The sequence below is a fragment of the Nerophis ophidion genome, linkage group LG13 (genome assembly GCF_033978795.1).
Source record: "Nerophis ophidion isolate RoL-2023_Sa linkage group LG13, RoL_Noph_v1.0, whole genome shotgun sequence".
Taxonomy (NCBI): Eukaryota; Metazoa; Chordata; class Actinopteri; order Syngnathiformes; family Syngnathidae; genus Nerophis; species Nerophis ophidion.
Window position 1 is genome coordinate 49,008,778 of NC_084623.1, and position 17,064 is coordinate 49,025,841.

Below are 17,064 nucleotides of genomic sequence, written 5' to 3' on the forward strand. Positions count from 1 at the left end.
GAAATGCCACAAAGTCATCAGAATGCAAGGTGATTTTTGAAACATTTAAAAGTTAATTAATGTACATGTAAAATTGAACTTATTTTATTTATATTCATGGGTATTTTATTTCTGGATAATGATATATGAATAAAACAATGCAGGCCCATATTTTGATATTTTATTTATTTTCATAGTTTTGTATAATTGCGGCCCACGCACTCTGGTTGGCTATACTGTATTTCCGGACTTCTGAACAAATATACAAGCCAAACCCACTGAATTTTAGAATAAAAACGTTTTTTTCCATGTATTAGCTGCACCAGACTTTAAACTGCAGTTATAAATGTTGTGAAATTAGTTATTTACACAAATATTTTGTAAATGATTATTTACATACTTTAATTGTTTCCAAAAGGTTTCTGTAACAAGGCAGTAAAACGGCTATTCAAACAAAACAGGTGTCATCGTCATGTACCTACTTGCTGCAGAAGCTAGCTAGTCGGTATACTTTTACTAGCTTCTGGGTAGATGTATACGTTTAGTTATTTTATTTATATTAATAGCTATTTTACTTGTAGTTAATAATAAATGAATAAAACAATTTAATGCAGGCCCATATTTTAATATTGTATTCATTATTTTTATAGTCTAGTCTAATTGCGGCCCACGCACCCTGGTTGGTTATGCTGTATTTCTGGACATCTGAACAAATATATAAGCCGCACCGACTGAATTTTAGAATAAACATTTTTTTTCCATGTATTAGCTGCACCAGACTTTAAGCGGAAGTTATAAATGTTGTGAAATTTGTTATTTACACATACATATTTTTAAAATGATTATTTACATACTTTAATTGTTTCCAAAAGGTTTCTGTAGCAAGGCAGTAAAACGGCTATTCAAATAAAACAGGAGTCATCGTCATGGATGCATTCGCTGCGGAAGCTAGCTCTCCAATCAGCTAAACAGATTCAATAAGTCTACAGTGATGTTTTAGTGAATTTACGAACAATACAAAAATAAAGCCATCGTAAGTTAATAATACTAACACAGACACTCGTAAAACATGTTAGCATATCAGCTAACGTTAACAAGGCTAGCTTCATACACGTACAAATATTCATGAAAACACTCCTACGGACATCACACATGAGACGTTTAGTAAGTAAGAATTATTTTGCTTATATTGTTAAACTTACAAATGTTGCTTGGAGTGATGAATGAAGAATCTGTACAAGTAGAAACCGTATGGACTGATAGAAGACGTAACAGGACGTTAACTTCTGGTTGAAAGTTCAGTCTAAACAGAACGGCACTGCAGCGCCTGGAGTAATCAAACTTGTCCAAAGACACCCGTTGAGTGTCTTCGCCTTTTTAAAAAATATATTTTCGTTATGACCCTCAGCGACGGACAATCCATTAATTAGCCGCATCGTTTTATAATCCGCAGGGTTTAAAGCATAGGAAAAAAGTACCTGTTTATAGTCTGGAATTGATGGTGTAGTATGGCAATCTTGAATCCTACTAGAAAGACGACCAAGTACAATAATGTTGCAAACACAAACATTACTGCATTAACAGACACACAAATAGCAACTTCCTGTGAACAAGTGAAGTGAATTATATTTATATAGCGCTTTTTCTCTAGTGACTCAAAGCGCTTTACATAGTGAAACCCAATATCTAAGTTACATTTAAACTTGTGTGGGTGGAACTGGGAGCAGGTGGGTAAAGTGTCTTGCTCAAGGACACAACGGCAGTGACTAGGATGGTGGAAGCGGGGATCGAACCTGGAACCTTCAAGTTGCTGGCATGGCCACTATATCGCCCCAAGTGGTACAGCTCAACGACAACAAGTTAACAACAAGTGGAAGTGTCTCCTGGGGAACTTAACTGTGTCAAAAATATGGAATTATTACATTCAATTTTACATTTAAGGACGACCCTGCAGGTTCACTATAGCTGCTGGTAAAAGTATTTTAAATTAGTCACATGGTTGAAACGTATAACCCAGACTCTACCCCCAGAGGCCCGTCAGTTAAATTGAGTTCCAGACCCCTGTTGTAGCATATTGCATTTCAGTCATTTGTTGGAAAAATAAAAAATAAAACACTTTTTTGTCATCAAAGTGGATCCGCGGAACTTGAACATTATTCATTCCGGGAGGCGTGTTGACCTTCTGGGTTTGTTCCAAATTTTAATTAATTAATGTGCCTCATAAGAAATAATGAAGACAAAATGAATCTGTTCCAGAAGTCTAACTTTTGTCATAACAAGTTTTCATTGTTTTTATAATTAAGTTGTAAATTAAACGGCCACCGTATGCCAAAATGCTGCCATCCTGAAATAATTGAAGTAATTAACATCGCTAACCTGGAAATTCGCAGAATTTAATACTGTAGCTGTGGTTAACAAACTTATTAAAACATTCGGTTGAAATGATTATCGTTATTCAGTGATAACTTTGGCAAATTAGTTATTTACCTTCCTCTGATAATCAAGTATTCCAAAGGCATTAAAATGGAGTTAGAGGACACGCTCTCTAATTGGAATGGCTATTTTTGTTACACACTGCAAAGCCCAATGTGATAACTCGTGCAGGGCTTTTTTTTTGCTATTGCAAATCTTTTCTACACCTGGGCACGCGTGAATAATGGAACCTTGTCTACCCCCAATTGTGTGCTAATATGTCATATCTTCTGCCCGACACGTCTTTCTTGGTATATCGACAACCCCACAATCGTTCTCCTTCCATTTTCTCCAAGTTCTGAGTGCTGCCCTTCGCCAAGCCGATAGTCGGACGTGTTCAGGAGGCCTTTCTGGAAAGTGCTTACCGCTGCAGTAAAAAAAAAATAATCCACGGTGGTTGCATATTGAGATAATGAGAGAAGTGTTATGGATGGCTGTTCTCCACATCACAGCACTCATCCCTCTCTGCCATGTGGGAATGTTTTTTTATGCCTTCCAAGTTGTGGGTCTGCATGTGCAGACGAGCGTGTTGTGCCATTAGCGATGTTAGTCTGGGTTCTGTGTGTCTCTGTGTTTGAGGCTTTTTTTTTTTTGCCCCTCTATTTTCTTCACCTTACCATTCAGACAAACACGGCTCCTCTCCTCATTCGCTTTATTCTGCAAATTACTGCCAGACCCTTCAGCCCTAATTGTCTCAGTCAAGCCACTGGCACTTAGGTCCAATTGAAAGCCGCCATTGTGGACTTCTTTAAGTGTTGAGAGCAATCATAAGGTTTTTCTTTCTGACATTTCATCTGTACATTTGGTCCGCTCATGCACTTGCAATGTTCGAACTGCATTGTACACGTTGTTCTTATTCACTATGCGCACTACTGGTATCTGTGATTCTACACAAAAAGTGCAATGAAGAGGTATTTTCTCACTTCTCGAGAAAACTTTCTCTATCTTTTGTCCAAAACATCCATTCAACCGGGCTCTGTTTTTACTTTCATTCTTCAATCAATACATGTTTATTTGGAAAGCCCTAAAACCACAAAGGGCTGCACAAGCCAGAATGACATCCTCGGTTCAGATCCCCACATCAGGGCAAGGAAAAAAATCAACCTAGTGGGATGACAATGAGAAACCTTGGAGAGGACCGCAGATGTGGGTGACTTCTCTCTAGGGCGACGGTGCAATGGACGTCGAGTGGGTCTAGCATAATATTGTGAGAGTCCAGTCCATAGTGGATCTAACATAATAGTGAGAGTCCAGTCCATAGTGGGGCCAGCAGGAGACCATCCCAAGCAGAGACGGGTCAGCAGCGCAGAGATGTGCCCAACAGATGCACAGGCGAGCGGTACACCCAGGGTCCCAAATCTGGACAGCCAGCACTTCATCCGTGGCCACCAGACCTGTGCCCCCGTCCACGAAAGACAGGGTGGCAGAGGAGAAAAGAAAAGAAACGGCAGATCAACTTGTCTAAAAAGGGTGTCTATTTAAAGGCAGGCATTCCAGAGTACAGGAGCCCGAATAGAAAACGCTCTATAGGGGATCTATTTAAAGGCTAGAGTATACAAATGATTGGGCAACACGGTGAAACAGGGGTTAGTGCATTTGCCTCACAATACGAAGGTCCTGAGTAGTCCTGAGTTCAATCCCGGGGTTCGGATCTTTGTTGAGTTTGCATGTTCTCCCCATGACTGCGTGGGTCCCCTCCGAGTACTACGGCTTCCTCCCACCTCCAAAAACATACACCTGGAGATAGGTTGATTGGCAACACTAAATTGGCCCTAGTGTGTGAATGCGAGTGTGAATGTTGTATGTCTATCTGTGTTGGCCCTCCGATGAGGTGGCGACTTGTCCAGGGTGTACCCCGCCTTCCGCCCGATTGTAGCTGAGATAGGCGCCAGCGCCCCCCGCGACCCCAAAAGGGAATAAGCGGTAGAAAATGGATAGATGGATGGAGTATACAAATGATTGGGCAACACGGTGAAACAGGGGTTAGTGCATTTGCCTCACAATACGAAGGTCCTGAGTAGTCCTGAGTTCAATCCCGGGCTTGGGATCTTTCTTTGTGGAGTTTGCATGTTCTCCCCATGACTGCGTGGGTTCCCTCCGGGTATTACGGCTTCCTCCCACCTCCAAAAACATACACCTGGGGATAGGTTGATTGGCAACACTAAATTGGCCCTAGTGCAGGGGTAGGGAACCTGCGGCTCTAGAGCCAGATGTGGCTCTTTTGATGACTGCATCTGGCTCTCAGATAAATCTTAACGGACATTGCTTAACACGATAAGTAATTAATGATTCCGCTGGTAATCACAGGGTTAAAAATACCGTTCAAAATTAAAAACATTCTCATGCATTTTTTTCCACCAATTCAAGAAGTCGCATTTATGGTAAGAAGTATTGTATTCATTATTTGTTAGCTTCAGAATAACAATGTTATTAAAAAGATTAAGAGACTTATTATACTCTAAAATTGTTAGTCTAACTTAAAAATGCGCACATTTAGTTGTATTCAGTGTTAAAAAATATTGGTAACACTTTAGTATGGGGAACATATTCTAAGTAACAAAGACTTAATTAAGACTTATTTGGACACTAGGGGACCATTAGAGTTACTAATAAGCAATAATTCTGAGGTTATTGAGGGAAGACTCTTAGTTAATGGCTTACTGCTTGTAAAATAAGGCCATGCAGAAAAAGGCATTAATAAGTACTTAAAAATGACTAATTAAGAGCCAATATGTTACAAATTTGCATGTTAATAAGCAACTGATTAATGGTGAATATGTTCTCTATATCAAAGTATTACCGAAATACAATATGGCTCTCACGGAAATATGTTTTTAAAATATTTGGCTTTCATGGCTCTCTCAGCCAAAAAGGTTCCCGACCCCTGCCCTAGTGTGTGAATGCGAGTGTGAATGTTCAGGGTGTACACGCCCTCCGCCCAAACGCAATTGAGATAGACTCCAGCACTCCGCGCGACCCCAAAAGAGACAAGCGGTAGAAAATGAATGGAGGGATGGAGTATACCAATGAGTTTTAAGATGGGACTTAAATGCTTCTACTGAGGTAGCATATAGAACTGTTACCGGGAGGGCATTCCAGAGAACTGGAGCCCGAATAGCAAACGCTCTATAGCCTGCAGACTTTTTTTTGGGGCTCTGGGAATCACTAATAAGCCGGAGTTCTTTGAACGTAGATTTCTTGCCGGGACATATGGTACAATACATTCAGCAAAAAAAGAAAAAACTATTCTTTTTTCATTGTTTTTTTTTCTTCCAGCATCAAAGTCAGGTGTAGCTACACAGACCGGCTTTCCTCCAGAGCGAGACCATGAAAGACAAGGCACAGCATGGGGAAATAGCAAGGCACCGATCAAGGTGGAGTTCCATGAGAGCAGACTCACCTACATGGACAGGTTGCTTCTCAAAAAGCACCGCAGGTACAGTCATTAACAGTTTTACTGTCGTTATTACCAAGACAACACTGCTAAATAATCATAACTTTCTTTTTTTATTGAACATTTGAACGTCTCAGAATATCGTAAACAATGAATCAGCGTCTCATGATGTCCTTTGATAGGCTACTTCCAAACGATGCAATTTGGCTCAGTTTAGCCTTGAATAATGTTGTTAGAACAGCCACTTACTTACCAGTTATGTGCTACTCTAAACAGGTCTACTGCAGCTCAGCGTGATAAGTGTAATGACCGTAGATCGACCAATGACTGCATGAGCAGAGACTGAGAAGCCAGGCAGGAACAGAATAGGCTGGTATCCGTATATTCAAAAAGCATGCAAGAAGAAATGTGAGTCACAGAAGAATATATGCCAACTCAGGTGATGAAAGGAGTGACTAAAATTGAGACACTTGACATGATTCCCAAACATTGTGTGATTAATGTTATCATCTATGTAAATGCAGCCTTTACCTCACAAACATTATTTAAAATAAATCTTACAATAGTTGAATATTTGATCTAATGTGTGCCATTATTTTACCCTTGCTTTTTACTAAATGCAGACCAGACCACCTCAGTGACCCTATAAAACTGCACAATATTTTTTCACGAATTAAAAAGGTAGCTGCCTGCTTCTCCTGATTGATATTGATAACTTATTTATACCTATTATTTTGTTACGGTTTAACTGTAGTTTGCGTACACCATTCTATGAGTCTGGCTTTGGGACAGTATCATTTGCAGCAGGCATCTTCTTACCTTGGATTTTCACTGTTCTTACCTTGGATTTTCACTGGATGCGGAACGTGATCTATTTATATCTGCACCATCTTTTGTAAATGCAAACACTGCACCTTATTGCGTTTTTATTCTGCACTACAACGAGTTAATGCAACGAAATTCCGTTCTTATCTGTACTGTAGTGTTGTAAAATACTAATATTTTGGTACCGGTACTAAAATAATTTCTATACTTTTCTAAATAAAGGGGACCTCAAAAAAATTGCATTACTGGCTTTATTTTAACAACAAATGTTAGGGTACATTTAACATGTTTCTTATTGCAGTTAAGTCCTTAAATGAAATAGTGAACATACAAAACAATTTGTCTTTTAGTAGTCAGTAAACAAACAAAGGCTCCTAATTAGTCTGCTGACATATGCAGTAACATATTGTGTTATTTATCATTGTATTATTTTGTCAACATTATTAAAGACAAGTGGTAGAAAATTATATATTAATCTACTTGTTCATTTACTGTTAATATCTGTTTACTTTTTTCTTTTAACATGATCTATCTACACTCCTGTTAAAATGTAATAATCACTAATTCTTCTGTTGTTTGATACTTTACATTACTTTTGGATGATACCACAAATTTGGGTATCAATCCGATACCAAGCAATTACAGGATTATACATTGGTGATATTCAATGTCATCATGTGTCCAGGGACGTATTTCCTGAGTTTATAAACATAATATACATTTTTTTTAAAACAATAATATGTGATGCCAAAAAATATTGACATAATCATGGTAGTATTGATTAGGTATGTGCCAGTAGTTGATATCATTACAGTGGATGTCAGGTGTCGATCCACCAATGGCTTTTGTTTACATGAATAAAACAATGCTACTGTAACAAACAGTCCAGGGTGTCCCTCCAGTGTTGCCGTAGGGCTGTGACATAAGGGGTCTATATAAAGGTGGGTTGTTGAAGAAGGTGTGATGTATATGGAGAGAGGGGTAAAGAAGGGAACAATAAAGAACTGGTGGAGACCGGACCTGCTCTCATGACTCCCTTTTATTATTTTATTTTATCAGTACACCCACAAATATGCGAACCCAGGATACTCGGCTACACTACGGTATGTAGTGAAGCATGTTTAGCTATTCCTCGTCCTGCAGGGATGATACTTGTATGAAACTCACTTTATTTGTCGCCAAGGAGACCAGGATTAGTGATTTAGAAGTCGCTAAAACAATGCCGACGGCGGATAGATGTTAGCCATGTCTTGAAACACCGTTTCAGTGTTATATCTTCACCTTTATTGTTAGTTTTTAAGCCAAAATGCATTCGTTCTCCCTTTTCTGTCTACACACTGTGTCTGCTTGTAAGTACTCCATGATTGTGTGCTGCCGAACATGCTCCTCTGCTCGTAAAAAGGCAATGTCACGTGACTTCGACCCGGGCGCGGGACCGATACGTTTCAGAGACCGAATAGTACCAAAAATGATTCATAAGTATTGCGGTACTTTACTAATACCGGTATACCGTACAACCCTACTGTACTGTAAAGATCAAATTTAAATGAAAATAAAAGGAAGTCTAAGTCTCGTGTAATTTACTGTGACCATTGAAGACATGGAGGAATTGTAAGCACTGCTGCCTCACAGAAGAAAGGTATCTGGTTTGAATCCATCTGGGATTTTGGTCCTTTCTGTCTACAGTTGGCACAGTCTCATTTTTCTTTGGGTGCTCCATATCCCCCAATTGCTAAAATCATGTGTGGCTTTTTTCTAGTCAGCTTTATTGATCTTCAGTTTCCTCCATTTTTGCTAATTGGTTCCTGGCTTAAAATATGTCAATATATTTTGCCACTGGATCTGTCTTTCAAAATAGCTTCTCAGCACTTATTCTGCGACAAACTTAATTAGGGCTTGGCTTCAGCAAGTCCCATAATTACTACCCTTTATTTAAGCACAATCTTTGGGCTGATTAACCTTCCGGAGATTGGTCCAGAGGGGAGGAAAGCTCCAGTCCACCTTTAGGCCAACTGACTTGCCTGAGCTGGACTAGCTGCAAGTCCCTAGCTGCACTGGCTGTTAAGTGAGGAACAGGGGAGGGAGCCAATCTATGGTGCAATAAGCCTGCAGCCATGATAGAGGCAGAGCTTAATGAAGAGACGGAGAGACCGGTTGGCTGGCAGGAAAAAAAAAAGAGTGATAGGCTGAATTTTAACAAGTTTCTGAGAGTGAAGGAAGGACGGCTAGGAGATGTTTTATAGAAGTCACTGAAGTGGAAAGGTGTATAAGAGTCGTAAACACCCCCAGTCCGGTGACGAGGAGGGTTGTCAGGCTGAGTACACAAGGTTGCTGGGCAGTATGGTCACCTCTATCAATGCCAACGTCGGAAGTATCTGTAATCAAGGCTTTAATATAGGCTGACCATATGTCCTCTTTTTCCCGGACATGTCCTCTTTTGCGGGGCTGTCCGGGCGGGTTTCTTAAATTTCTTATATGTCCGGCGTTTTGATTCAGGGTTGCGTGTATTTTCAATATACGTACAGGGTTAAGAAGGGGCTAAAATCAAAACAAATTGTGAAGGTGTGCGCACGCAGCAGAATTCGTGAGGGAGGGGCAGAGACAGAGAGCGAGAGATCGGTGGATTGGTTGTTAAACTAAGCATACTTGGTCAACAGCCATACAGGTCACACTGAGGGTGGCCGTATAAACAACTTTAACACTGTTACAAATATGCGCCACAATGTGAATCCACACCAAACAAGAATGACAAACACATTTTGGCGGAATATCCGCACTGTAACACAACATAAACACAACAGAACAAATACCCAGAACCTTTATGCAGCACTACCTCTTCTTGATTGATTGATTGATTGATTGATTGATACTTTTATTAGTAGATTGCACAGTTCAGTACATATTCCGTACAATTGACCACTAAATGGTAACACCCGAATAAGTTTTTCAACTTGTTTAAGTCGGGGTCCACGTCAATCAATTCAATTCAATTCTGGGACGCTAAAATATACACCCCCCCACTAGCTCCCCCCAAACCCCAATTTCTTCAAATATTCCACTTTGAAAAATAGTTTTGGTAGAAGTTTTTATAAATTTATTGTTTGCCATAAAAAAACATAGTTTTGTTTGACAACAAAGGGCGGAAAACAAACAAACAAAAAAAACAACATAAAAACGCTAAAACATTTTGAAATGAGGAATAGATCGGAAGTTGATGTAGACTCCAGAGATTTAAGAGTTAAATACAAAATGTATGTATGCCCTTTGCTCTTCGGCCTCCGCTTGGGATGGTTTCCTGCTGGCTCCGCTGTGAACGGGACTCTCGCTGCTGTGTTGGATCCGCTTTGGACTGGACTCTCGCGACTGTGTTGGATCCATTATGGATTGAACTTTCACAGTATCATGTTAGACCCGCTCGACATCCATTGCTTTCGTCCTCTCCAAGGTTCTCATAGTCATCATTGTCACTGACGTCCCACTGGGTGTGAGTTTTCCTTGCCCTTATGTTGGCCTACCGAGGATGTCGTAGTGGTTTGTGCAGCCCTTTGAGACACTAGTGATTTAGGGCTATATAAGTAAACATTGATTGATTGATTGATTTCATGACCGAAGCAAAACACTTATACTGAAATAAATACAGCTAAAACTCATTAAATAAAACTATACAAAAAACTACCAGCGGTAAAGGTTAGATCAATGAAGGAAAGAAGAAAGTGAATGAATGTTTATAACTGAATACATTTACATACGCATTCAAATTTGTCTCTTTATTTTTATATTATTTCTTTTAATTAATTAAGTAACATTTATGACAACCTTTTTCCAAAACACAATATATTATGTGAGATATAACAGGACAATGCATACGTTTATCATTTGTTTTCAAAATGCTTACAAAAAAGTGGGACCCCAAAAATTTTCTGTGGGACCCCATTTTTATGACTTGATGGGGTCCCTGGGACCCCATTTTGAAAATTCCTAGCGCAAACACTGCTGTCAACAGAGGATACTTTTTTATTTTTATTTAAATAAATATATTATTTATAAAGGAAGTTGAAGTATCATTGGCAAATTTTCCTGGCACGTATATGTGTCCCCTTTTTGGGATTTCAGAATATGGTCAGCCTATTTAATACCTTTAAGGAAAATCTCTACTGCACCCATCCAGTATTTGCTAATTTGAAAACAAACCCCATGTCATTGCACTGCAAAAAGTCAGTGTTCTAAAACAAAAAATACAAAAATGAGGGGTATTTTATTTGAACCTAGCAAAATGATCTGCCAATAGAACAAGAACATTTGGCTTGTCAAGACTTTCCAAAACAAGTACGATTAGCTAACATCAATGAACCCAAAAATACCTTAAAATAAGTATGTTCTCACTAATAATGAGTGCAGTTTTCTCGGTAGAAAAAAAATGAGACCTTTTTGCTCAATATGTTGAAAAATATTAATGCTAGTGCCATTATCTTGACATAATGATATGTGCTCTGTATTACATTTACTTATATTAAAAACTAATTTATGGTTCTTAATGGAAAGGCAACAAGGCAACCGCTTGTTACTCTCGGGGTCTCCTAGCCGCTCAGGCAAATCATATTGTCTAAAAATGCATTTTTCCATCGATAACATGACATCATCGCGCCAAGTCAATTAGTGCGCATATATACAGCCTGGCCAAAAATGTTTTTAATTGTAATTTGGATGAATTTATCTGAATGTGCATGAACTATTTATGTTAAAAATTGTTAGACATGTCACATGTGAAATGTTTAAATATTCACTGTTAGTTTACTGTACTGTGCCAACTGTACTACTATATGAGCATGTCTTTTCTATTGTTTCATTGAAAATAAAACAGCAAAGTCCATTTGGCTGTCATCCGTTTTAATTACGAGTCATGATTTTTTTCAAGGCTTAAAATAAGAAATTATTACTTTAAAAAAGTAGTTTTATACTTGTGAGTGTTGATAACACAGCTCTGCAACAGTTGATATTCTATTTTCAAGCATGTTTTACTCATTATAGGTCATAAAATCTCAATGACAAGCAGATCATTTAGGATAGGCTGACCATATTCAGAAATCCCAAAAAGAGGACACATGCGTGCCAAGGCCTGGACTAGGTGAAAATTCGCCAATGATACTTGAACTTGCCTTATAAATAATGTATTTATTTAAATATAAATATAGCGGGGAAGGGGCGGGGGGGGGTTGTATTTTGTAGCATCCCGGAAGAGTCAGTGCTGCAAGGGGTTTTGGGTATCTGTTTGGTTATGTTTATGTTGTGTTTTGGTGCGGATGTTCTCCCGAAATGTGTTTGTCATTCTTGTTTTGTGTGGGGTCACAGTGTGGCGCATATTTGTAACAGTGTTAAAGTTTATACGGCCACCCTCAGTTGATTAAGTATGTCTTGATTGACAATCCACTATCTAGCTATCTCCCTCTCTCTGTCTCTGCCCCTCCCTCACGACTGTTGCTGTGTGCACACCTTCACGATTTGTTTTGTTTTTAACTCATCTTAACCCTGTATGTACATTGGGAATACACACAAACTTGACGCAAAACACTGGACATTTGAGGCATTTAAGAAACCCCGCCCGGACACCCCGGACAGTCCTGCAAAAGATGACATGTCCGGAGAAAAGAGGACGTATGGTCAGTCTAATTTAGGACCAAAATAACTTAAAACACATAAAACACTCTAACATAAAATCTGCTTAGTGTTATCAGACAGAAAATTAGCAAATATCACCCTTATTTGAGATATTTAATCTTACTTAGATTTCAGTTTTTGCAGTGTGCCTCGCTCAATTATGTCATGTAAAAAGGAGTACACAAAAAATACTAAACCTTTTAGCTAAATACTGTAAAGGTGTTCCCAGGTCCAGTATTTTTTTGCCATGAATTGTACCCACTATGTTAAGGCCTGTTAGTTTGATCTAAAACGTCTGCCAAATATATGTCTTTTTGACACAACACACGTTCTACCTTCCCAATGGCGCGCAGTTTTGTAGAACCGGATTCAATCCAATGATCCATACAGATGCTTGCAGCCTGCAGACCTAATGAAATAATGAATCAGACGGTCTCATGTATAATTCCACAACTCTGCTCGATCATAAATCAGAGGTGACCTCTAAAGGAGCTATTTTTTACACTCCTTTCTCCCACTGCTGCTACTTGACATTTAACATGAAAAAAGTTAAGAGTCAAAACGAAAAGAACAGTGTTGATAGGTCATTTGATAGCATTTTCTTTGCCCTCTGTAGACCCCCCCAAATAATCAAATTTTATTAACCTTAAAGGGATCGTATTAGGATTTGTTTTCTAATTAACACATGGTTGTGGTCTGCATAATGTGTAATGGTGGTTCTTTGGTCAAAATGTTGCAGTGATTATGCCTTACAGACCGTCTTCAAGCCACTATCTGACCGTCTCTTCCGGATGTCCCGTTTTGTAGGTGGTCTTATTTATGTGCCTCCACTTCGACAGTGTCTTCTCCCCACCATCTTTGTTGTAGTTTTTCCAGCTTCCATAGCGAGTTTACTGACAGATACAAGTTCAAACTATACGCTAGTTTGTAATAAAAATGGCAACAACACAGGATGTGCATGTACGAGCCAGCCGGCACCACAACAAGAGGATCGTCCAAAAAATAGGAGCTTATCGATAACATAGTTGGACTACAATGGCGAACCAGCGCAAAGCAAATTATTACCATACAGCCGCGATCAAAAGTTTACATACACTTGTAAAGAACATAATGTCCTGGCTGTCTTGAGTTTCCAATCATTTCTAAAACTCTCATTTTTTTGTGATAGTGATTGGAGCACATACTCACCTTTTCTCCTCCAAACATACTGCTGCCAACCAGCTCGATTTTTGTTTCATCTGACCACAACTTTCCTCCAGAAGGTCTTATCTTGTCACGCCTATGGATTATGTTTTGTTTTTTGGACATTCATTTCTGGCGTTTGCACTTCCTTGTTTTCTTGGTTTCCATAGTAACTCATTAGTTTCCACCTTGTCTCCAAGTCACGCCCCGGTCCTCAGTTTTCACACCTGTTAATCATTATCATAGTCATTATTTAAGCCATTCTGTTTCCGTCTTCGTCCTGGTAACCTTACCCACATTACCACGCACCTACCTGTCCCTCATCTACCTTCATGCCTTGCCACGCTGTTTGTTGTTCTGTCCATACCAAGTAAGTAATTGGTTTGTTTTGTGCCACAGTTAGTGTCTTTTGTTTGTTTGTATATAGTCATGCCATTGTGCTGTTTTTTCTTTTGAGTAGTCTAGTTTGTTCTCCGCCATTGTGCGCGCCCTTTGTTTCCCTGTTTTTGAATTATAGTGTTAAATAAATCAAAATGTACTCACACTCTCGTCTGACCCTTTGCGTAGAAGAAGCAATACAAGTCCAAGTCCATGTGTGACATCTTTGTCCATGTGATGTCAGATGAAACAAAAATTGAGCTGTTTGACCACAATATCCAGCAATATGTTGGGAGGAGAACAGGTGAGGCCTTTTATCCCAGGAACACCAGGATTACCATCAAGCATGGTGGTAGTACTATTATGCTCTAGGCCTGGTTTTCTGCCAATGGAACTGGTGCTTTACGGAGAGTAAATGGGACAATGAAAAAGGAAGATTACCTCCAAATTCTTCAGGACAACCTAAAATCATCAGCCCGGAGGTTGGGTGTTGGGCGCAGTTCGGTGTTCTAACAGGACAATGACCCCAAACACATGTCAAAAGTGGTAAAGGAATGGCCGAATCCGGCTAAGGAAGATTACCTCCAAATTCTTCAGGACAACCTAAAATCATCAGCCCGGAGGTTGGGTGTTGGGCGCAGTTCGGTGTTCTAACAGGACAATGACCCCAAACACATGTCAAAAGTGGTAAAGGAATGGCCAAATCAGGCTACGATTAGGGTTTTCGAATGGCCTTCCCAAAGTCCTGACTTAAACATGTGGACAATGCTGAAGAAACAAGTCCATGTATGAGTGGTCAAAAATTCAACCAGAAGCTTGCCAGAAGCTTGTGGATGGCTACCAAAAGCGCCTTATTGCAGTGAAACATGCCAAAAGGGACATGTAAACAAATATTACCATTGCTGTATGTATACTTTTCACCCAGCAGATTTGCTCACATTTTCAGTAGACCCATAATAAATTCATAAAAGAACCAAACTTGAGTGTTTTTTGTGACCACAAAGTATGTGCTCCAATCACTCTATCCCCCCAAAAAACAAGAGTTGTAGAAATGATTGGAAACTCAAGACAGCCATGACATTATGTTTGTTACAAGTGTATGAAAACTTTTGACCACGACTGTATTTAAAATCGCACAGGTTGTTTAAATTCCCATCGGCTTGTGTGGCGAAAGTACGAAGGAAGACAATATTATTTTCTAAGTATCTCCGCAATAAAGTTGACATATTCATCAATGTAGCTCTACTTATCATATTTGATGTCATGATGTTCTAATTGGGCAGCACGGTGGGAGAAGGGTTAGTGTTTCTGCCTCACAATACGAAGGTCTGGAGTTCAATCCCGTGCTCGGGATCTTTCTGTGTGGAGTTTGCATGTTCTCCCCGTGACTGCGTGGGTTCCCTCCGGGTACTCCGGCTTCCTCCAACCTCCAAAAAACATGTACCTGTGGATAGGTTGATTGGCAACACTAAAATTGGCCCTAGTGTGTGAATGTGAGTGTGAATGTTGTCTATCTGTGTTGGTCCTGCGATGAGATGGTGACTTGTCCAGGGTGTACGCTGCCTTCCGCCCCAATGCAGTTGAGCGGTAGGAAATGGATGGATGTATGTTCTAATTTTGACCGCAACGAGCTGAGACTGATTCAGATCCGATTGATCGACAATTAATTCCAGACAGGCGACTGAACAAGGAATGAATGAATTGGTTATCCTGCCCGACGGAAAAAGAAGCATCATCTTTATTGTCATCTTCTGGATTCAACCCTTCCTCTTGAAGAACAGATGGGAACAATCATGGAGAATCGGCTTGCAGATCTGCAATGGGGGAAAGGTGGGTGGGGTTCCTTGCCCAGGCATGGCGGGAGGCAAGATCAGAACCCTCGATTACTGTGTAAAACCCTTCATCAGAATGATGCAGAGTCTCAAGGTTTCAGTGTCTTGTTTGGATAATAGAAAAGTGAAAGATGAAGCAAAGTGATGACAAGAGAGACTGTAATTAAAAATGACATAACGAGTCCATTATTCACAACAACATATCTTGCCATGCTTGTGCAGAGTAAAGGCTAAAGAAGAAGTTATTCAGAACGGGGAAAATAAATATCGCAATTGCAGCCACTTGGTGAGCATTTTTCTCTCACCGCCCTGGCACTTTGCCCTGCTGAGCGGAATCAAGTTTCCTGGAAAGGTAAAGACAGAGTGTGAAGGACGGGGGTCTGCAGTGAAGGTGAGCTGTATACATTTGAATAGATAATAATCATGCGTGCATCTACTTAAGAAAAGCTGAGAAAGCCTTATCTTGTTTTCTCCGTATGCAAATGCATGGTGTATGACAACAATAAGGACTCTTTACATTTACATTTCTACTTTCTTAGCACCCCACTTGAGGCGTGTCATCCACCACGGGTCTGCTCTACAGCTTTGGAATCTCTGAATGATACGCTCATCGAAGCGAAGCAGGCAAGCAGCCGAAGAGGTAATGAACCCCCGTTTTTATGTCCCATTAATGTACAGTAATAACAGTTATATGCTCTTGTTCTTTCTGCCGCGTATCCCCAAATGAGTTCTCAAACTAAATAAACATTTAGGAGCGTTAATGCCCTGACCTGCACCCATAAACAGAAATGCATTAAGAGTTTAAACACATAGCATGCGAGGGGGTTTGATGCATTGTGCCCGCCTGTCCATCTGTAACAGACTGATGTGTAATCACAGGCTCTGATTGTGTGGGCAGAGGCATGTCGGGGACGATTCATGCCTGACAGGTTGCACTCTGCCTGGGTAAGAAGATGGACAAGGTAGACAGGGCAGTGGGGGTTTGGGTTTGCATTCCTGTCTGATGCTTATGACCTGTCACTCATCAGTCAGGGGAGTGTCCGGAGCGCTTGCCCCCCAGCGGTAGCTGTTAAGAGACGGTTAGACTTGGGTGATTGCTCTCCTTCCAAACCTTACTGTACGACTCTGAGGCTATCAAATGTCTCGTATCGCATCCATCAAGAGTTGCTCCAATCTCGAACTCATGTAGATCAACTAGTTCTTGTTTACCTTAACCCTCTGGGGACATTTGATTTTTATTATCTTCAGAACAAAACTGGACATAAATGTCCTTACGTTTTTGAAGGACGTAAAAATATTTAGGATTTTTTTTGGGCGCGGTTAAGGTTAGTTAGGGTCAATAGAATT

At 40.0% G+C, this 17,064-nt stretch overlaps 1 protein-coding gene across 1 annotated transcript in view; it reads left to right on the forward strand.

Moving 5' to 3' along the window:
- zbbx (zinc finger, B-box domain containing) overlaps nt 1-17,064 on the forward strand; it is a 64,664-nt gene that overhangs the window by 34,365 nt on the left and 13,235 nt on the right. Inside the window, exons 11-12 of the mRNA XM_061918130.1 lie at nt 5,728-5,887; nt 16,257-16,357. Coding sequence (XP_061774114.1) covers nt 5,728-5,887; nt 16,257-16,357 — 261 coding nt within the window. The remainder of the gene's footprint in view (nt 1-5,727; nt 5,888-16,256; nt 16,358-17,064) is intronic.